Genomic DNA, 24,628 nt, shown 5'->3' on the forward strand with positions numbered 1-24,628 from the left:
AGAAACTTGTACTATATTTATTTATGGAAACAAAACTTTGTTGTATGAAAAAATCTATCTTTACATCTATGTGACCTTGATGATGTGCCGTGAGAAGATGACATACATACATACAAGACAATACAAGGAACACGTATTTAACACTAACTGAGCTATTAAATCAATTATATAAATTGTACAGCCTTACTGACATATACAGGATATTATGTTGCATATGCTAGAAATCGTCCTGCAAGATATAGCATACAAGTTATTTAACTTTTGTTCCAAACTAACTCCCATACTTAAAAAGTACACGTTGTATACTAACAGACGTCATAGTTTCATCCTTTTTTAGGGTTCCGTACCCAAAGGGTAAAAACGGGACCCTATTACTGAGACAAATTATTGTACTCTAGATCTAAGTGTGTAGGTTAATTATTACTTTCATTAAATGCTAATACAAAACAACTAAGAATAATTATTAATTATTATTAACGAATAAACCAGTAAACTAACAAAATACTATTAATAGAACCTTTTTTTCCGTGGCAAATCAAAAACATGCATAATGCATATTGAATATGTTTTGGTACAAAACCTTGACAGGATATTACCACATAAAATATAATTTTAAATGTTTCAACCGAAATTCAACGAACCTGTAATAAATTATTTATTTATGATGATATATGGCACAAATTACACTAATGTGATAATTTGTTTATCGCAAAAAGTATACATTATTCTTAAATGATTGTTTTTTTTCCGATTTTATTAACCCATAAGTATCAACAGAAGAGTGAGGGGCTGATCAAATCTACTGCTCTCGGCTTATGAGGGTTTTTTTATTTTCTATTTTCCACCAGTTGCCGTTATGTAGAATGTACCATTAGGATCTAACGTGTCAAATAGGCATATTATCGTAATACATGACAGCTATACAGTTCGACAAGGCTTTAATTGAATGTGTCAATGTCAGTCAATGTGCGCTGCTGGTAAAGGAGAACTGTCAAAAATGACATTTTTGTATGTTAGAAGCATACACTTATAATATACATGGATAGAAGCGTTAATTCCTTTTCTCGCCACGTTCATAAACAGCCTTGTCGAACTCTATGTGACATATGACAGCATTTTGACACAATAGACCATTGGTGGCAAATAGAATATCAAAAACCTTCATTTCATAAGCACTGGTTCGCCACTTTACTCACTGCGGCTGGACCATAATATACCTAACAAAATAGAGAAACAAAGGCCTGAGTAAGTGAGATGTCGCTATCAGTAATACTGCGTGGTAAAAAGAGATGTGTGATACATGACAGCAGACCGCTTTTTTGACGTCCAAAGTGGAGTCTAAAAATTAATCATATTATGATTCAATATATTATGTTTATCCAAAGCGACCATTTTAGCCCCGCAGCTAGGTATATTAAATTTATGGGCTGGACCGATTTTGATGAGTGTACTTATCGGGTAGGTCTGAAACTGGCCAACATATTTTCATACTTGAATATGGCCGTATATGGAAAAAAACAATGTTTGCCAGATTAGCAAATAACAAATATATTTCAAGTAGATGACGGCCACAATTCCGTTATGCCAGAATTCGTTTATCGCGAGAAAACGTGCATTTTCCCTGTAAAGTATCGGCTATGTCCTTCGATGGAAATTAAAGTATCTCCATACTAGCGTTGCCAGATCTCTTTATTATCTTTTTATTTGCGTTAGAATAACGTTTACGTGACAAAAGATAGCTAAAGTAGCCAAAGAAAATCCGTCCTCTACCTCCCACACTCTTATCTTCATTACGCACCTTTCTCAGCACGCTGCACGTACGTTTGGGCTTTCCTCGAAAAGCGGGACTGAGCCTGTCCCGCACGGGAGATTTAATTTTGATGAAAAAATCGGGACGTCTCGCCAAAATCGGGACGTCTAGCAACGCTGCTCCATACCTAGCAAAATCGGTTCAGCGGTTTGGGCGTGAAGAGGTAACAGACAGACACACTTTCGTATTTATTATATTAGTGTGGATGTTAAGTCGCGATCTCATGATTGCTGCTGCATTTATGTGGTAGTGAATCAGCGTTGCAATTTGAATGCTAAAATGGAGGCTTTCTAGCCTACTACCTCTTAGCCTTCAACCTTATATACGGCGGAATAGGCGCCCAACGTGGGATGTCACAATGTCACATTGTCCAAATGTCAAAGTCACGAGTCATTGTCAAATGTAAGTCAGTCACTTTTATTTGGAGTCAGAGGTCACTGCAAGAGGTGTAGACAGAGTCTTACACCTCTTGCAGTGAAATTTTTTGGCTAATTTATGAAAAGAAACTTGCTGATGTTTTCCCAAACTGCTATACTATCTTAAAGATTTTTTAACGATGCCGATCACTAGCTGTGAAGCAGAGCCATAGAGAAATATAATACACGGGGAGCAGAGCGTTCTTTCACCAGGATGTTGTATATAGAAAACAAATACAGGACAACAATGACATCATCAATTATCAGTTCTTTCGATAAATTTCTATTTAACAAAGGACCTACAGTGCGATGACCAAATAAAAGAATTTGCAGTTTGTTTGTTAGTTTGAACGCGCTAGATATATAGATAGATAGATAGATAGCCCATTTATCGATATAAGAAATAGAGGAAAATGTAGAAAAAACGGGCATTAATTTTTTTTCTATCTAAGACTGAAAGAATTTTTCAAATCGGACCAGTAGTTCCTGAGATTAGCGCGTTCAAACAAACAAGCAAACAAATTAACACACTCTTCCGCTTTATAATATTAGTATAGAATATAGATATACCTACATCACTACAGAAAACAGTTTCTTGTCAAAATGGAAATTAGCTGAGTAATTAGGTAGGGCCCCTAAGCAGTATTAGCCCAGGGCCCCACGAATTCAAGATCCGCCCCTGTTTGGAGTGACCTCGTAACAGTGCGAAAACTTTCTTTGTTTGAATTGCTTGAGTTATGGCCTATTTTTTTTTAAGAGTTATTGGCATGCAGACATGTTTTTAACGTTAAAAATAAATAACACGTATTATAAACGTAGTAAAAAAAACGATTTTGAATTGTCAGATCCTGAGAAATTAGAGCACTTTGACTTATAGGACAAAACCTTTTTCCTCAGTTTCTCACGTGTAAGCAATCTGACGAGACGAAAATCATGATCGACTAAAAAAATAAGTAAGAAATAGATGTAATAAATATATTAACATAGAAAAAAAATGATTACATAATATTTTTAGACTATGATATATTGAATATTAGACTATGATATGTTGCCTAGGTATACAAACTATTACTCAATAGAAGCGATACTTTTGTAAGGATTTAAACATTTTACCGGCAATTAGGCAGCTTCGGCCTTGCCGGTCGGTACTGTTCTTTATATTGACATTGAGCCTGATAGTTCTATTATTTTAACGATGTTTCCTTCTTTGGAAAACTGCAAATTATTTTGTACATTATTTGTTTTCGGTTTGGCCCGCGTTGCGGATGCATTGTTTTGACTTTTAGGGTCAGTTAACATTGCAATGTGACAAAGCGATGATATTTTTAATGAGCTATTCGACAAAAACACTAATTACGTGGTAAATATATGGGATAAAGATTTTGGACCCCAGGAGTTTTCAATGGCAGATGAAGCCGCAGGATAAAGCTAGTAATGTTATAGAACTCTACAGAGCAGAATAATACCATTTTGGGAATTATTTTGCTTATGTTTATCAAAACTAATTATCATAATGTCAGTCCGGTCGCAACTCGCAGAGGACATACCAAAACAATTTGACACAGTGTTTTGATTTTACAGAGATCCTTCTTAGAATAATAAACGGTACGTGACGTAGTTTGTTTACACTTTTTGTGAGTACTTGATGGTAAGAGTGGATGAGGTGGCTAATAATTTTTCTGCATAAATGGATGTGTGGCGGTACCCATAATTCGCCTAACATTCCTACATCGCGCTATCGAAGTTTTCTGAGCGCGTTGGTATATATACGACGGCTGAAATGTATCACGCGGGCTTCGGCCTGACCGGGCATACCACCTCGCTCGGTCGAAAGATCTTCCTTTGGCCTCCACGCACATATCCCACAGATGCTTTACGGTTTACCGCCGGGAAAATGATTTGAAATAGAAAATGTGGATTCTAGGTATAACCAGATATATTAGCCAGATGATGAAGTAGGTAAGTTACAAAGGTTTGTTCAAATTATGAGGTAATATTATGAGTACCCATAGCACACATATTAACTCGAAAGGGATCGTCACCGTATAGCCTCGAGCCATTCAACTTTAGTATGAAACTCCCTATCGCAATGCACACTAAGCGGAATCGTAACGTAATCGCCTCGCCACGGGACAAGGGCCGTACCACGAAACCGTTTTGAGACTCAAACAATCGTACGAGAATGCCGCGTCCTACTGTAACAAACGTAAAATGGCGTTGTTAGTGTAGGACGTGGCATTCTCGTCCAATTGTTTGAGTCTCAAAACGGTTCCCGCGCGGCTCGTCGTCCCCGCGGTTACGTCTCTCCGTACCCAAGCCTACGTTTCTTCGTCTACTCTTGCCCCTTTCCCCTTGGCCAGCGGTCGCCGAGCCGTAAGCGCGGTGTTGCCAAGCGGTAGCCGAGTTGACGTACAGGAGCTGGTTTGGTTACGTGCATACGTTAGGTTGACGCCTGGTTGACGGCGAGGTGAAAGGCGATACGGCGACGATCCCTTTCCAAGTTGATATGTGTGCTGTGGCCCTAATTGCCCTTATGTTATAAAATGTTAGTTATCCATTTCAAGAAATAAAGTCTTCAATTCATAGTGTATTTCACATTGAACATTGAAATATAATACGGCATAGACCGGTACACGATATAATATGTTAACCATTTTTAGGGTTCCGTAGCCTAATGGCCACTTGGCCGGTTTTTACATATTTACTCTCCTTGATAAAATGCCATGCAATAGCTTTCGCCTTAAAATACCCTTGTATAAAATTTAACACAAGCCGTTTTTACACCAGTTCTAAAAGTTATATTAGCATTACATTACACAATATTATAATTAGGCCAAACATAATAATAAATTAACTATACGAAGGATTTCGTTATCTATAATCAGAAGCATAATATTAATGTATTAGGAATTAGGATCCTCTCAAGATGAGCAGCTCTTACAAGGAAAAACCCATGTGTCATTCCTAGTGTTGTGTAATTTTATTTAAATATGATTATTGAGTAGAGTTTTGGAAAATTACTACCTACAGAAAACTCATACGGCAAGTTGGTTTTTACAGTTTTTTGATTAATTATTAGTTAATTTACTGCTATTTAATAGAAGTAGGTTTTTTTGGAAATGTTTACCTTCGAAATGAATATTGTAATCAGAGTAAGCAACTTTTCCTTATTTTTTTTGATTTCGGATGTTTTCTTTTTTAAAAGGCAATGTGATCTTTTTCAATATTCGTCTATGGCAAGTAAAAAAATTGTTGCCACAGAAAATGTGACTTATGAATATGAGACGATGGTTTCTAAGATTTTTTGACAGTTTTTTTTACTAGTGCTTCTGATAAGTTGAAGCTACTTTTATAGCCTGTCAAGAAAGTCATGACAGGCGGGAAAATTTTCTAAACGTAATCACGCTTAAAAGGTGTATTTTTTCTTTGTATTTTCACAGAGAAAGCTTATTACATTTTAAATATTGTCACCTTGCACATTTTTATCTCGAATTAATAAAGTTCTCATATTTTATAATTCATTTAAAAAATTTCCCGCCTGTCATGACTTTCTTGACAGACTATACTATGAAGTTAACAATGACGTCGAATACAAGCTCCTGTCAAAATTTAAAAAATACCTCAGAAACCGGCCATAATAGAGTAAGAGCCCGCAAGGGCCAGACCTTCCTTCGTTTCGTAAAGCTGAAAGATAACTTGTTTATGACCTTTACAGAGGTAAGACATAAACTGCATTGCTCGACACTTTCAAAGTCTAAGGCCCGATTCGGCCAAACTTGAAGTTACACGAGTATAACTATCATGAGAATAATTTTACTCCTTTAATTTACTCTAGGATATTATCATTTGCATTTTAGCAAGTTACTCAAAGAGTATGAAATAAAATGTCAATTATAGTTCACAATGACACCGACCGTGACAGTTGACACCCTGTTGTGCAACTATTCTCAGTTTAATATTTACTCCACCAAAATAGCCCGTGTAAATATTTACTCCCGTGTAATTACCTTATTCTTGGATTAAAAGTTGGAAAAACGCAAAACCAGCTTACTCTTAGATTAGGAGACTTGAGTAAAATTTTACTCCAGTTTGGTCGAATCCGCCCTAATACTTTAAGAAAGTTTAAGGGTGGGAAGCAACTATCAAAAATGTCCGGCACTGGAAGACGAGATTCCTCCACTTACCGCGAAGAATATAAGCTATGAAATGAGCTTTACTCCTTCTCGAAGGTCAGGACCATTAGAACTGGATACCTCCTAAAATAACCGCGACCGAAGCTCCATAGTTTCTGATCGTTCTTACCTCTGTAAAGGTCACAAAAAGGTAAACTTTCAGCTTTACGAAACGAAGAAAGGTCTGGCCCTCGCGGGCTCTTGGTCCATAAGTCGTATAATATTACGTTATGATTTTGTTTCGACTAATATGTCAGGTCATCAGTGAAAGTATTTTGTAGTATTTGTCTTCAAAATTTTCGTTGCATCATCGGTCCATTAAAACCTCGTTATTCATGCATTAAAGAGCATTCTGTCAGAAATTATTTGTGTCATAATATTATATATTTAAAGTATTTATTTGTTGATTTTCAATTTATAATTAATTTGTATTGTATACCTATAAGGACGGCATTATCGTTCTACGATAAAGTCCTTTCTTTTCTAGATAAAAAAATATATTTAAAGTAACTTAAAAGTGTTACTAAAAAAAATTCAAAATGATACCTAATATGGTCGCTGTTAAGCATTTGTGTACTAACCTACAAACATTTTTCTGTTAAGTTATGAATGCAGTCTTGTTCCAAATGTTTTAAAGAACATAATTCAATACGTATTTTATTTGTGGGATGATACATAATTAATGCTTATATGCGTTTATGTAATGTTTAATGCTTATGTCCAAAGTAAATTAAAAACTGGTTACAAAATTGCAACAATTTTTTACATTGGATATGCCTAAATAAAATAAAATAATTTAGTTTAAACTAAGATATATAATAATACTAGCTGTCCCCGCAAACGTTTCTTTGCCATACAAAGTATTTCGCCCGTATTATTTTATTGAAGTGACTAAATAAGTATGTCACCATGGCAACGTCCATCGCTGTCCCGTCGCACAAACAATGGTCGCCGTCAGTCTCGAGTTGTAATAATTTACTATTATTTAATCAACAAATGCACTTATCAATATAATAAGTACCCAATTCTCAGAGTAGCCGATTCTCAGACACACTGAATATGCATATAAAATTTGGTTAAAATCAGTAAAGCCGTTTCGGAGGAGTACGCGGCCTAACATTGTGAAGCGAGAATTTTATATATAAGATTATCTTAAATGATATCGGTAACTTAAAAACGCAACTTATTAAAAAAAAGCCTAGAGGGTCATTTAATTTTCCTCGTATTTCTTAATATTCCTGTTAAAATTAAAGTTGGTCTCATTAAACAAATATGAGAGAACAATTAAGCAATTAGAACAGGGAAATAGACGTTTAATATTTTGATTGTATTGCAATTCGTCATACTATAAGGTCGTTAAAGTTTAGCTAATTATAAAAGGTAGTTTTTTTTTGTTTCTATTGTCCTTCGCTTCCTAAGGGTCAGATTTATTGGCGTTGAGCCATTAAAAACTGATCTTTATTTATATACACACTGAATTACCGACGACCTACGACGACGACCGATGATTGATGAACTCGACGACTTCCGAGGCTCAGTGGTTGAGCGCGTGGTTAGCGCTGAAGCCAGGGGTCATGGGTTCGAATCCCGCCGACGGAACAAAAAGTTTTCAATGTTTCTGGGTCATGAATGTCTATTACATTTATGTATCATATAATAAATATAATAATTAAAAAAGACGGGTTGCACTCTGGGAGTGCCGGCAGCAGTGAAAACTTGATTATTAACGTTGTGTATTATTTTTTTTAACCCATTTTTTATTAAAATCGATTCGACGGGGCAGCTGCCCCCCCCCCCCCCTGGATCATGTTGACGTGCCTACTAAGTATATTATCTAGTACTTTCATGTATAAAAATTAAAAATAATAAAACGAATTTTTGCCATTTGTTTGCAATACAATATTTTTTTAACTAAAAATTATTAATTTTTTATTCTTTATAAGCACCTAGCTTATAAAAAATCTGATTTGCCCCCCCCTGGCCCAGAACCTGGGTAATTTGCCCAAACCAACGCCGCTAAAGAAGTTTTCACTTCAAATATATTATTATCTTAAATATAATATTATGTATGTATTTAACTGCGGTTTCAATTCCAATTTTAAAATGCTCGCATCGCCTCGTCACGTGCTAAAGAATCAATGGAGAAAAGTCCGCGTCATCTATCCACATCCAACAAAATCGACTTAGAAGTTTAGGCATCGTACATGTAGAATCCCAGAATCATTACATCATACCTTTTTTCATCGTCAGTTAATCGCATAATTTAAATAAACTTGTTTATTACATCTGGAATAATCTAGAGTCACTGATATTTCAATTTAGGGGACTTACATTTGACATTTGGTTTCTTGGACTTTACAGACTAATCGATTGCTAAAAGTAATTTACATTAATTTAATTTCCGATTCGGGGGAATTCTGTGTTGTTGAGAACAAGAACAGGTTTATCATTAATTTGGAGGAATAATAGCTTTAATTTTTCGAAACAAATAAAAATAAAAGCAATCAAAGCATCTAAAGGTAATCGACGCGGCAACCGCGACCGACAAAAACTCAAATAAAATGCCACTTTTAGTGGGCACCTGGACCTACAATAATATTAACAATATCACATATTGCGTAATATTATTGTCCATCTAGGGTTGATATTAACATCGCACGCATTCATAGCCCAGTCAAGATAGACATTTGAGATTTCTATAGAAAATCGGTAAAATTGTTTAGAACAGGACTGAAAATTAAATTTTAAAGTTTCCCATAATTCCCTCGTGTGGATAAAAAAAATACCCAAACGACGATTACAACTTTAACAACTTTTTGATATATTTCAAAAACGGTGGCTCGGAGGGAAAAATATTGCCACATTTTTTGTACTTAATTTTTTTACCTACAATTTTTTTTCAGGCATTTTTATGAAAACTTACCGTTTCGCTAAAATCGGAAAAACTAATTTTTTGGACTTTTAACCTTGGGTAAAAAAAATCATACAGGGGAACTAAGGGGAACTTTCAAATATAATTTGTAATCATATTCTAAACAATATTATCGATTTCCATCTTGGTGCGAATTTATGCAACCTCAAATGTCTAACTTGACTGGGCTATGGGTTCAATAAAAGTAAAGCGTGATATTGACAATAAAATTGTTCGTCTAGGCGGCCGGTTAGACTTAGGCTAAAGGTTTCATTTTGATCTACGCCACTACAAAGCAGCGATGGAATGGGTCGCTAGACAAATGTCGGTAGAAAATGAAACCTATACCCTAGTCATAACGTTGCAATTTATTTGAATTTTTGTCGGCCGCGGTCGCGTGCCTCGAGGATCAGAAAGTCACCTTAGAATACAGTTCACAACACAAAATTACTTTAAATATGGGTTATTTTCAAGGTCCAGTGTCCAGTCCGTGGTCCAGTGGTTCAGAGCTCGGCTCTTGACTCGGAGGTCGTGGGTTCGATTCCCGCGTTGGAAACATGTTATTTCCAAGTTTGGTTAGGATAATGCAGGCTGATCACCTGATTGTCTGACAAGTAAGATGATCCATGCGTCGGATGGGCATGTAAAAAGTCGGTCCTGCGCCTGATCTCTGGCCAGTCGTGTCGGTCTGCCGTCCCACTGGGTTATGAGAGTAAAGGAATAGAGAGTGCTCTTGTGTACTGCGCACACACCTGGGCACTATAAAATGACTCCTTCGTAGCTGGCCTGGTTTCAATGAAACCGGCCACCGTCACCGAAACCGGTGTGGGAGCTATTATTATTATTATTATTATTATGAAAAAGAAGAGTAGTCTCGGCTTCTTGCCGGGGAAATGACTCAGGCACGGGCATAAGCCAAGTAACCTGGTTCATGATAAAGGTGTATTATGATTGGGGTGTAAGGAAAGATGAGGATGGGTTTAGAAAACGGCGAACTAATGAGCATGTATCGATGATGATAGATTTTTGCATTTGGATATAAGTGTTTTATTATTATTATTATTATTATATAGTTTCAAGGTAGAGGCGGTTCGTTGTAAGAATACATGTAGATAATACCCCTATGTTGTGTAATGTGTTTTATATCTACTATGAACGTGACGATATAGTGTATATAAATACACATTATGTTCTTAAATAAATTCAAATGGTTTGTCGATAACGACTGCTTTTTCCACGAAATTCAGTAGGGGGTTTTTGGGGAGAAAAAAGTCTCTACTTAGCATAGCAGAAACGTCACATTTTTGTTTCGTTCTTTCAGTTCCTTATAAAAAACACAAAGTATTCGTTTTTCTTACTACTCTTACTTAGTTTTTCGAGCTCTTTACTGATATATTAGACAAGGACAAATATTAAATGAAAATTAGATTCTCAAATTAAATGTTTCAAAACAGTAAATAAAATGATGGTGCTGTGTCGCGTCGTATCGCGTTTCGTAAATAAATAATACATTGTAATAATATTCCTCCTTCCTTAGGTAATAAAATAGGGCCCATAACATAGAGGTAAAGAAAATATACAGATTACCCATCCAACAATTTAGTTTGTTTCTTAACAAACTGCATTTCATTGCTCTACATACGTTGTTCCGGACTATTTGCCTACAATTTCACTGTTTCATCATAATATAAGTACTGTTTAAGTTTTAGTAAACCGAGAAAAGACAAAATTCAAGGTAGTTTCATACAAAAGACATCAACGCGTTTCGACTTTCTAATTTTTTTATTACAAATTATCCCGTATGGAAATTTTGTTTTAACAAAAATATTTTTTTCAGCGTTGTTGCTTTTACAATAAATTCTAAACAAGGCACAAAATTATAGAGGTACACAAAAAAAAAACGAAATCATTATTTATTAGACTAAACACTCAATATTGCTTTAACTTCCAAACAGTCGAATCCGGACGCGAAAATAGATTTCCAGGAATCCACGATCGAGGGAATATTAGTGTGAAAAATAATTATAAGTTTGTTATCGTGCGAGTTTGCACAGAATCAATCTGCATAAGTACTGTAATATATTGTATAACAAGCATGGTCAACTGAACAACGGATGTTATGTAAGACATCGTTCACGAAAATGGTGAAAGTGAAGTAGAAAATGCAGTAAGGCGCGAAGCCTGGAGTACCAAGATTTTGGGTTCGGTGGGCGAACTCCATAAATTTACAACATTTTAAAAATCCGCTAGGTCGATCTCTCAATGATAGAATTTTATACAATGTGTTAAAATATTAACTTAGTTCAATGCACGGTTATGGCAATAAATGAAAAATTCGTGAAAATTAGATGCATCTTTGTGTTTTTTAGGGTTCCGTACCTCAAAAGGAAAAAACGGAACCCTTATAGGATCACTTTGTTGTCCGTCTGTCCGTCCGTCCGTCTGTCAAGACCCTTTTTCTCAGGAACGCGTGGAGGTATGAAGCTGAAATTTATATCAATTACTCAGGTCTACTGTCCCTTGAAGCTGTGAAAAAATCAAACTTTTAAGCCAACGCAATCAAAAGATACAGCCGTTTATGCCGCAAATTTTCGACACTTGCAAGGGAATCAAAACCTACAGGGTGCTTCCCGTGAACTCAGAATCTTGAAATTTGGTACGAAGCAACGTCTTAAAGCATAGATAAAGGAAAAATTACGAAAACCATAAATTTTTAGTTACATCACATAATATATATTTTTTTAATAATTTTAAACTTACTACCCATTTCCTCATAAACGCGTAGAGGTATTAAATTGAAATTCATACCAAATACTCAGGTCTATAATACCTTTAAGCTGTAACAAAATCAAACTTCTATGTCAACGCAATCAAAAGAAACAGCAATTTAAGCTGCATATTTTGAAACTCGCAAGTACTCGCAAGGGAATCAAAACCTAAAGGGTACTTCCAGTCGACCTAGAATCTTGAAATTTGGCATGAAGCAACGTTTTATAGCACACATAAAGGAAAAATTCCGAAAACCTTAAATTTTTAGTTACATTACAAAATATATATTTTTTAATAAATATAAACTTATTACTTTTTTCCTCATGAACGCGTAGAGCTATCAAGTTGAAATTCATATCAAATACTTAGATCTTTGTACGGAACCCTCGGTGCGCGAGTCCGACTCGCACTTGGCCGGTTTTTTTCTATCGAGAAAATTTTAAGATATCGTGTTTTTGCTCAGATTGAATTCTCGGAAATATAATGTAGTATCTAATTTTAGAAAATTAAACAATTCGGGGATTATTTTCAAGTATAAAAATGAATTATAAAATTGACACTTTAGGGTTAGTCGCCCCCTTAACGCGGCGTCACCTTAAACTACAGTCCGTACTCATATACCGTATTGTTGGTCACTGAGTGCGGCAGTAAGAGTATCAATATATTTTATTAACAACTAGCTGTCCCGATGAACTTTGTTTCACTTTAAAACCTTCCCCGGACTTCTACGAATATTTTAAGAGTAAAATTAGCCCAATCCGTTCAGCCGTTTTCGAGTTTTAGCGTTACTAACACAATTGAAAATCCATTTTTATGTATATAGATTGTATTATTCGTAGATTAACATATTATTTGTATATCTTCTATATAAATAAAACTACTCAAATCGTAGTGACAACGACCAGTATCACCAGACTACGCAGCTACTTTATAATGCCTAGGTGTGTGCGCAATATTTTATACCACCAGGATTATAGTTTTATTCGTACTAATGTATTGTTTACATTCATCACCGTTGTCTGACACAGTTCGGCAAGGCCGCCATTACGTATTCATAGACCGATCAGTGATGTTACCGTTTTATTAAACGTATACTATAATAAAATGTTCGATTTTATATTTTATAAAATAGGTATATCTTATAAAAAAACCGGCTGGTCGTTGCCTTTGGCTCGAGTTGAAATGGCGAAGTGCGGCCGTGCAAGAATGAAAACACATTGTATAATGTATGGTCCCATACAGGAACTAAAAACGTTGAAATTTTTGTTAAATAATTTAGGACAATGTGTGATTTTTTTTATCTGGTGAATAAATAAATAATAGTAAGTCCTATCTGTTAAAGATTTGATTTGTAATAATATTGTAAAGACAAGTTTACATATATAATAAATTAATAATAGACGAATTTGAAATTAAATTATTATTTATTACACAGGTCTGCAACAAAAATGCTGTCTGCATGTTTTCAACTGATTTCTATGTATTTAAGTGTGCTCAAAACGAAAAAAATACTGAAAAAAATCCAGACGTCAGGTTTTTTTTTTTGCAAAACGCAGAAATTTATCCAAAAGAAGGGCTTTTCGGTCTAATATTTTGAAGTCAAAAATAAATTGGTACTTTGATTTTTTTTTAATGTAAACAGGCAAAAACTATCATAATAACTTTCTAAATATAGAACGTTTTGTGTGAACTAAATCAAAAAACAGACTTTTGTAGCCTGAACGTGCGCGATAAATCATTGATTCAATTCGGTTCATCATCATCATCATCATCATATCAGTCTATAGTCGTCCACTGCTGGACATAGGCCTCTCTCAATGAATGCCAAGATGACCGATCTCCTGCTACTCGCATCCAACATGGACCATCCAAATCGGTTTAATATAGTGCAATGTCGTCGTTTCATACTTAGTATTTTTTTGTCTTTTATAGTTTATTTAAGTGCCTTATCACACTGGCGATTAGCGAGCGGTTTGAAAGCGACGCGACTTCGCAGCGCACACGCCGCGATTGCGCGGCGTGCACGTCGCGACAGCGCGGCGTCGTCGCGGCGTGACGTGAACGCCATTTTGTATACTCGTCTACACAGATTATTATTATATATAGTAGACTCGTCTAGGGAGTGACGTTAGAATCTATTTTGCTGCTGAGTGTCCAAAACGCCGAAGGCAAGCTGCGTGCACGCCGCGCAAGCGCTTCGTCATCGCGGCGTGTGCGCTGCGCAGCCGCGTCGCTTTCAAATCGCTCGCTAATCGCCAGTGTGATAAGGCCCTTAAGGTGATAACTGGTTCAACATAGATGACTATAATATGACCTAAATTGTCAAAAAATGGGACGTTCTATGATAAAATGAAAGTCATTTTCGAATTCAGCACATCGAAAAACATATTATGTTACGCAAAAAAATCAAAACAACTCTTATTTTTTTAATTTTTTGCAGACCTGTGATTATTAGTTATTAAGGAATCTTAAAACGGCTCTTTATAGAGCCTGTTAGAGAAAATTATGTATGTTTTGTAATGTGTTGTTTTTGGGCTTTTCCCACTTTTAATTACCTCGTAAGTCAATCCATACTTCCATACAAATATTATAAATGCGAAGTTTGTATGTCTGTCTATCTGTCTGTTACCTGTTCACGCCCAAACCGCTGAACCGATTTTGGTCAAATTTGGCTTGATGAATTTTTAAGTCCAGGGAAAGGACTAGGAATAGGATACTTTTTATTCCGGAAAAATGTATGGTTGTTGGCTTCATCTTGTAATAGTAGCTACACCAAATGGTTCGTGCTGATCGCCAGTTCTGTTATACTTGAACTTGGCTTGACACGCTACCGCGTGTCTAGATTTCTAGACGTAGCCAGCAACTAAATTGCAATAATATATGTATCGAGGGATACGTTTTCTATTATATTTTTTTTCTACACTTTCTACGCCTATCTTTTCTGATTAATTTCTTTGCGGGTCCTGATACAGCTTTAGCATGTCCCTCAGCTGACCCTTTGATATGATTATCAAATGGTTTCCGTGGTATGATGCCGTTGTCGATCCCGGCGACACAGGACATACAGCGGTGGGAATGTGTAGTGGATCAAAGCCCGTTGAAAAAAAAAAACAAATTTTATGTCAGCTCCCAAAGGCTCCAAAGTATCTCTATACCAAGATTTATATAAATACTTATCTCGTTTAAAGTAGGTATTTACTTATTTTAATAAGTGAGTTTGTTTCAAAATGGTTTTTATTTTTTTATAGAAATATCATTTTTTATTGAATATTTTTAAGATAATATGACCTTTTACTTTTTGGTACGTATATATAAATATATACGTACCAAAAAGTATACGTCGTAAACATGACGTTGTGTGGATGTGATTCTTTTAATCGTTGATATAAATTTGATTTAAAATTATAATAAGTTTTAAAAAACATGTTTTCGTATTAGCGAATCTGGTTTCGCGAACGCGAAACCATAATATTCTTAACTGCGACGTATGGAAAATACCGAAAAAAATATACATTTTGGTAAGAAAAAAGAATGATATAATAAGATGAATATGTCATAAATTCATCTTAAAACATAAAACTGGCTGGCCTTCTTTAAACTTAGTTTGGTTTCAAAGTTTTATTTTTCCTGAGTTCAAACCATAAAGTTAATATACCTAGCGGAATAGAGAAACAAAGGCCTGAGCAAGAGAGATGTCACTATCAGTAACACTGCGTGCTAAAAAGAGACGTGTGATAAATGACAGCAGCACTCTTGTTTTGACATCTAGTCGGCACGTGCCGCACGTTGACAATTTAATCTCATAGAATCGTACACATATTTTTACATACAGATGAAACCAATTTCGGTTTCGTTTGACAGCTCGAACTTGTTGCTCTATTCCGCTAGGTATATTAACTTTATGGTTTGTAAAGCCAAAAGGAGAATATTGCCTGTGACAGTCTTCGCATCTAACGTAACAAATATATAATTTATTGCATACATAATATATTTGGTTTAAAGTTAAGATGGATTTAAAATATTAAATAATTTATAACTAGTAGAATTATCTATATTGCCTACTTTTTGAGCTCGTAACTTTTACACGATGACTCCTTTAAAGCACGTGAAAAAGACATATAATTTAATACACTTAGGGTGGGTTGCACCAGAGGCGTTGTTATGGTTAAGGTTAAGGTTATCGTCAAATATGGACTTTTACTAGGGCTTTGATAGTTCATTTGACATTTTGTTATGGTTAAAGTTATAGTTAAAGTAAGTTGGTGCAACCCACCCTTATGTTAGAATTACTGCTATAAACATAAACGTAATAGAGTAATTTAAAACAGTAATGTATAATTTGTAGTAATAAATAATTTGGTTTAATTTAATGGTGTTTATGCGGTTAATGACCCCGTGTATAAACTCGTTTATAACTAACAGTTAACTACATGGTTAATTTTATGCATTCTATGGTTCATATTCTATAGGTTCACACGACACAAACCTGCACGTTTTTATAGTATATGTCTTGCGCACTATACGCCTATTGTACTGCAACAAATCGTGCAGTACAATCAACTTGTGAATGGTCCTATATATATTGTATGCGTCACTGTTTATTTGATAAGACGTATCTTATATCTTTAAACGAGCGATTCTTGTATATATATATAATAGGAATCTCGAAATCAGCTCCAACGATTTTCATGAAATTTAGTATATAGGGGGTTTCAGGGGCGATAAATCGATCTAGCTAGGAATAATTTTCTGAAAATGTCTTTTTATTCGTGTTTTATCGATAATCGATAAACTGAAAAATATTACTCTTCCTGGCATCTATTGGCGAATAATAATACTATTTTGTTAGCAACTAATTGTTTTAACGACCAGCAGATGGCGTTATTAAGTAACACGAAGTCAGTGAGTGTTTGCTATACCGAGCAAAGCTCGGTCATCCAGGTACTACTGTAAAAAACGTGCAGGAAAGGTGTAGGATTGTGCTGTGTGAACCTTACCTAAATGTTGAATCAAAGTTTGATTAGGATAATGTAGGCAATTGATCGTCTGACGTGATCCATGCGTCGGATGAGTATCTAAAATGTTGGTCCTGCAACTGATCTCATCAGTAGTGTCGGCCATCCGTATAACAGGGTTACGAGACTAAAGTGTAAATTGTGCACCAACTTTGGCACTATAAAATTTTGCGCAGCTGGCCTGGTTTTAATGAGACCACCCAAGCAGCAAAACAGTCGAATAAGGATTTTTTTACTCAGCCTTTAATCGTATAAGAGCCGGGTAACCGTTCATAAAACACCTATTTATCGTATAATAGCGGTTATCTCGACTATTTCGCAATATTTGCTAATGTGTGCTTTAAGGACGTCGAATAAACGTTTACAGCACTATGTTTCAGCCCTTTTACTCCACCTTTTAGCAGATGCTGAATTAATATGGCTAAAATACTCATTATTCGATCGTTTGATCTCTAACAGTCGTATAATAGCTGTAGAATAGATGATTCGCTGAATTGGGTGCTTTTATACAGCCGTTACTCAGCTATCTTTTATGTTTCTATAAAAGCTCTATAAACGCAATCGAATTGCTTATGGCAACATTGCTGCTGTTACTGCACGCTTACAGACTAACTCTTATAGTAGAATTAAAAACGTTCGTATAGGAGCTGTAGTGTAATTAAGAGCTGTTATACGATATTTACGAAGCGAACCCTAAATCCTGTTATCATGGCGACACCTTGTGCTATAAATGTGGTGACCAGCACTCTTACTCGACTTTTAATGGAATAAGTTAGCTGTAACTGCAACTAGATTATCAATGTGGACAATGGCAGTAAAAAAATATATTTTAAGTAAATTTAATTATATTAATTAGTCTTCAAATTTAAGAAAATAGGCAGCGCATGAATGTTTATGTAAAAATGCCTTTGGGTTTATCAATAAAGCTTGTTGCGCATGATGTTTTGGAGTAGCTACACGAACAGTAAAAATAATCACATATTGATTTCTCAAAAACTTGATAATATAAATAAGGATTGAGATGTAGTTTAATAACTATAATTTTTTTACATTAAATTTATGTAGCACACAAGCTCGCACTCTTTACAGCACTAATTTGTCGAGTAAAAGCATTCTATTCGCTGTTATAGAACTAAAAAGGAGAATAAAAGCAATTCGTCTGCTATTATAGCACACTTTATCTGTATAATAGCAAATCAATTGCGTTTATTGAACTAAATATCCTATATACGCATTTTGGTTACTCTTAAAACTCTTTTAGTGTTTTCTACCACTTTTACTCAAATCTTACAGCATCTTTTTGTTGCTTACTCAGCGCTTATTCCACTTTAATAGGACTTTAGTCTGAATAATTTGCGCCTTTTTCGCGTCGAGTAAACGTTTACAGCACTTTTACTCGACTGTTTTAAGAACTTTTATAGAACTTAAAGCGAAAACAAGAACGTGCTCTCGACCATTATAGCACGTCCATTTGCTGCTTGGGCAACTACTGAGACTGAGGTGCGAGGCATTTTATGGCATTATTGATAAAAACCATGGTATTTACTCGTGTTTACTATCAAACTATGTTGATTATAAATAGTATACTAAAACATTGTTGCTTATAAATACAATTTTATTGTAAAATATACGTGCTGCATAACTGTTGTAACATATACTACCAGTTTTACTGGAATCATTAGACGCTCATTTACATACTAAATGCTCATAATATTTACATCATACTGGGACAGAGGACCGTATTATAAAGGTATTATGATTGTGACTACAGGTTTTGCGTAGTAAAATGTACGGTTCATGTATACTATTTAATAAAGTTCATGGTCTTTTTGTTTTATTTTAGGATATTTAAATTTATTTATTAAAAAACCCAATCCCCTACCCTATTCCCTTCCCTACCCTCCCCTATTCCCTTCCCTTCCCTACCCTCCCCTATTACCCTATTCCCTCTTAAAAGGCCGGCAACGCACCTGCAGCGCTTCTGTTGCTGCGAGTATCCATGGGCGACGGAAGTTTCTTTCCATCAGGTGACCCGTTTGCTCGTTTGCCCCATTATTTCATTAAAAAAACGCAAAATTATATTTACACACTGTCCATCAAAATTACTTACACAGTTTGTACTTTGTAGGTTCAGATGTTAAGATCTAACGACTCTATCTTTTGGCTTTGGCTAATGTTATAAAAAATGAATACCGTACTTATAAATATAATTTTTTGGCTAAGACTATAATTTTCAAGTGAGACATAACTTTATCTAATAATACTTAGATAAAGTTATTGATAATAAAATATTGCTAACAGCTCTGCTATGTCATATTAATTGTAAAGTAGGCTTTTAATAATAACTAGCTATTTGAGCGAGCTTCGCTCGGTATTCGATAAAACACGAATAAAATGACATTTTCTAAAAATGATTCCTAGCTACATCGATTTATCGCCCCCGAAACATCCTATATTATATATATACAAGATTTGCTCGTTTGAAGATATAAGATTATATTAAATAGAAAAACTGAATATGATCGTGTTTTATTACATGTTATTATATGCAAATAAGTTGATTTAGTTCCTGCAGACATAAAAATGTACAGGAAAAATATTGGACTTATAAATTATGTGACGAAAAAACTTTGTTATCAATAGTATTTTTTTAGTTTATTACGTATTTCAATATTTTTAATTGAGCTTACAAGGAAATCATCGAGGGAATATTTCCTGATTTAAGATTAGAACGATTATAAGAGAACAAAAATATTTAGGTACTAGACGTTCCACGCGTCTTCGCCCACGTAAATTAGGAATTTCACAGACAAATTACCCCACAAAAATAGCCTGTGATTCTTTACGTGGTCTACTTTTTATCTCTACCAATTAACATAAAAATTGCTCTTGTAGTTCGTGAGATAAGCCCTTTCAAATAAATTTTCCCGTTTTTTCCACATTTTCCTCTGTTTCTTCGCTCCTATTAGTCTTAGCGTAATAATATTAATTATAGCTAATTATATCCTTTCTCAATAAATGAGCTATCTAACATAAATAATAATGATTCAACAGCTTCGTTTCTTCTTCAATCTACTTAATTTCAAATTAAATTACAAAATTATATTTTAATTATTAGTAGATTATTATTCACGTCGTTTACCCTTTAAAAAAATAGAAATCGATCAAACAAAATATAACAAAAGTATAAATATTGAAAGTATAAAGAAAGTATTTAAATTAGTTTTTATTATTCGTAGATTTAAATAATAAAAATACTTGAAACAAGTCTGTACCTGTACACTGAGAAGAAGTGAAAACTAAAATTATGTTTATATAACATGAATCCACAATATTCGCAAGTATGTAAAAACTGTAAAATGAACAATGAACGTTATATTTTATAAACAATGCTACGTCTAACTCCCAGTGCTATTACTTAATGACGATTTTTCTCGACATATTTAGAAGTTCACACGAACCCTTTTCCACGACAAAACCATAGACAAAACTTCAGAATATCTATACTATTATATTAATTTGTATATAAAGGCTGTGACAAAACAAAGTGATAATACTGTAGGGTGTGTATATTATATTATGCCTCTTAAAATATAGAGTCCACTAGAGAAGTAGCAGCGCTAAAAGGGTATTTTTTTGTGATTAGTATGGGCATGGAATTTGCCCATACAAACTCAAACTCAATATTTTTTATTCAGTATAAATTTTTGCAAATGTTCTCTAAACGTCTATATGATGCCTACCACCGGTTCGGGAACTAACCCGAACTTTTTTTTTTTACTTAAAAAAAGTTACTCTTTCAGCGCTGCTAGTTTTACACCGAACTCTATAAACTCTATAAGTCCACATACTCATAAACACTCAAAGTATTATCACAAAGTATTAGCCAAGTCTTCAGCAAACATTTCCGTTCGTATAAGTATCCTCTACATTGAATAAATTAAGTCCACACTAGACCCATAAACACTCGAAAGTATTATTACAAAGTATTAGCCAAGCCTTCAGCCAATATTTCCGTTCGTATATCCTCTACATTGAATAAATTAAAAAAGATATATTATATTTCGAAACAACGATATAAATAAATATTTAAAATAAATCAAGTGTCGGACGGACCAATAAAATATGTTTTCGGATAACTTTGAAAATAAATTTTAGAACGATATAAGTAACTAGACGTTACGCGCGGCTTCGCCCGCGTAAATTAGGAATGTCACAGACAAATTAGCCCACAAAAACAACCTATGATCCTTTACGTGGTCTACTTTTTATCGTAACCAAATAAAAAAAATAGCTCCGGTAATTCGTGAGATAAGCCCTTTCAAATAATTTTCCTCATTTTTCCCCCTTTTTCTCTGTTTCTTCACTCCTATTAGTTTAAGCGTAATAATATACAGCTTATAGCCTTCCTCGATAAATGAGCTATCTAACACTGAAAGAATTTTTCAAATCGGACCAGTAGCTCCATAGATTAGCGCGTTCAAACAAAGAAACAAACAAACTCTTCAGCTTTATAATATTAAATAAAAGTATTAGAAGTATATATAATAAATGTTTGGGTCAACGTAATATTTTCGTCCCTTACGACTGAGATTACTTTTGTCACAATTTATCCCCTTACGTCATTAGGACTGGCTTCAGGGGACCAGTTTGACTCGTTTTGAACCTAAGAGCAAAGGGCTTGAGATGCCACACACAAGATAGGTATAAGAGATATGTGCCTCTTGTATATGTATGTGTTCCTTGTATAAAATTTTACTGTCAAACTAGCAGTTTTGAAATACTTTTTAAAATTACATATTTAATTTCTCATAGAAACATAGAAGTCAAAAGTAACTTTTTCACCTCTGCTACTTTCACAGTGAACTATGATTAAAAAATATAATTTAAAGAAATTAAGCTAGAAAATTAGTACATGTATGGTAGGCGTGATAAATGATAACATTATATGTATTAAAATATAATGTACATACATTATCCACACGTCTTTTAGGCACTTAGGAAAAACCTAGCACGCTCTTGGATAAAAAATGTGACCATAAAAATATATTTCTCAAAATTCCGTGTCATGTTCTTATACAACCATTAAATAACTTGTAATAAATATCGAAACTTTATAATAGCAGTAAATGTCATTTGATTTTAATTAGAAACAACCACAACAATGCCAACAGCGTGGTCGTGACAAGCCGGTGACGATGTCAAAGGCCTCGATTATGTTATTTTAATTCAGGAGTTCCCAAACTTATTTTGTCTACTGCCCACTTTGGTTCACTTTACTTAAAAACCACCATAACTTTATATTTAATTAATTTATTATTTTGAGCTATACTTAATAAAAATAAATCATTGTCCATATATTTTTCAATTTGGGACTGAAAACACGGCTACGCTCGCTAAAAGTGTAACAAGACACCTAAATATTGTGTGGTCTATTTTTGGATTCCTTTAGTAGGTATCTCTTTGTGTGTGCACAATAAAGAATTTTTCATCCATTCATTAATTCAAGAAACAGGCTTTTTATCGGAATCCAAATCCAAAGTAACCTGTGTAAACCCTACTAAATATCAACAAAATTTATTTAGTAGTGTACGTAAAAGAGAAATTGTTGAGCATTTTAATCAGGGTTTCAATTTAAGTATTGCTCAGAAACTCATCACTATTATTTTTTATGAAAATATTATTTTCATATACTTGGCACAACCGTTTAGGGTCGACCTTCATTCAGATCCTATACTAATCGTTATTTTATTATCGTGATCTAGCGGGCCCCCACGTATTGCGTAATATTATTGACGGTCTAGGGTTGATATTGAACATTGCGCGCCTTCAATCTATTTTTCAAATAAACTGTTCAATAAAATTGAAGCGTGATATTGACAATAAAATTGCTCGTCTAGGGGCCGGCTTACAATCTTTTCACACAAACGACGGAAAAAATAGGCTGACGAAAAAAATTGGCGTGCGTAGATAAAACGCACTGAGCCATCTTTTACCAAAACCATGGAAAACTTCTCACCAAATTAATAAATTTACTAATTTGTTGAAGTTTTCCATATTTTGCATGTATACAACTATAACCTTACATTAAACTCTACATGTAGAACAACAAAAATATGAGCAATACTAAACCTATAATAATTGTAAGTCATGACCTTAAGATAACGCATATTAAAGTTTTTAAACGCAATTATAAATGCTGTGCAGAGTATTTTTGTCGATAAAATGCTGTGTCTACTACTAGTTACCGCATTAAAAAATCTACACTCATGTTATAAAGGCGAAAGTGTATTTGTTTACCCAGTCTTTACACTCCGCTCAACCGATTCTAATAAAACTTTACATGGAGATACTTTGAGTCCCACGAAAGTAAGTCCTTTAACTGATTAGAAACTGATATTATAAATGCGAAAGTGTTTTTGTTTACCTAGTCTTCACGCTTTAGCCTCTCAACAGGTTCTAATAAAATGTGGAGATACTTATAATATGGAGATACTTTGAGTACCTGTAAAGACTTAGGGTAGTTCTTATCTCGGAAATAGGTACGATTTCCACTCAAAAACGGCGGGGCTAAAATGGTCACATTTAGCAATTCCTCTCAATCAATTCAGCAAATGAATTGTCAAAACTGTCAAACTGACAAATGTCTAATCAGTATTAAAATACAGAAATGAATTGCAAGCAGAGTTGCATTTTGCGATTTTAGAAAAATGAATCATATTATGATTCATATCATGATTCTTCAAAGCGACCATTTTAGCCCCGCCGATCTTTGCCGGCGACATCTACCAACTAATATAATTACTTACTTTTAAGTACTTTTCCCTCTGGCGTACACTTGCGTCCATTCAGTAAACAATCGATATAATTTATAACGAGTCTTTTGCTATTGAATATGGCATCAACATCTAAATAGTCATATCGCGAGTCGTATTTGGGCATATTTTGCATGCTCTCAATGTCTTGTCCCGCCACTGCAAACGCACACGCACACAGGCACAGCACTATGAACTTCATTTTTGGACTTTCAAGTCGCAATTCCATTTAAAAAGTTAAATTTGAAAATTTGAATTTCGAACGCGCATCGTACAACGCGCAGTCAGCCAATATAATACGCGTGCGCGGAGACCGAGACGTTGGTGTGGTTTGCGCGCGCGCAGCGTTATTGTTCGAAAGAAAGGTTGAATGCCTCGTTAAGTCGACTGCATTCGCGATTTATAATGATAATTACACATTTAACATTCCCTGTTTCAATTAAAATGAATCTCCTACTTCTTTTTTCAAAAGTTCAGGTTAATCATTAACAAGGAGTTCATAATATGGTATCATCTGAGAGTATTTTCCTTGAAAAGTATATTTTAAGTACTTAATAATATACAAAACAGCACGAGGGTGTTACAGCCTGTAACACCCTCGTGCTGTTTTGTATATTATCACGACCTAGGAGTCAAAATTTAGGTAAAATTATTCTGTATTTTATTTCAAAACTAGCGACCCGCCCCGGCTTCGCACGGATATAAAATATATACTTAGCA

The 24,628-nt window shown here is 34.6% G+C and overlaps 1 protein-coding gene across 1 annotated transcript in view; it reads right to left on the minus strand.

Moving 5' to 3' along the window:
* LOC121737224 overlaps positions 1-24,242 on the minus strand; it is a 52,207-nt gene extending 27,965 nt beyond the window's left edge. Inside the window, exon 1 of the mRNA XM_042128833.1 lies at positions 23,903-24,242. Coding sequence (XP_041984767.1) covers positions 23,903-24,137 — 235 coding nt within the window. The 5' untranslated portion in view covers positions 24,138-24,242. The remainder of the gene's footprint in view (positions 1-23,902) is intronic.
* Between the last annotated feature and the right edge of the window lie 386 nt (positions 24,243-24,628).

This window comes from Aricia agestis, chromosome 20 (genome assembly GCF_905147365.1).
Source record: "Aricia agestis chromosome 20, ilAriAges1.1, whole genome shotgun sequence".
In the NCBI taxonomy this organism is placed as follows: Eukaryota; Metazoa; Arthropoda; class Insecta; order Lepidoptera; family Lycaenidae; genus Aricia; species Aricia agestis.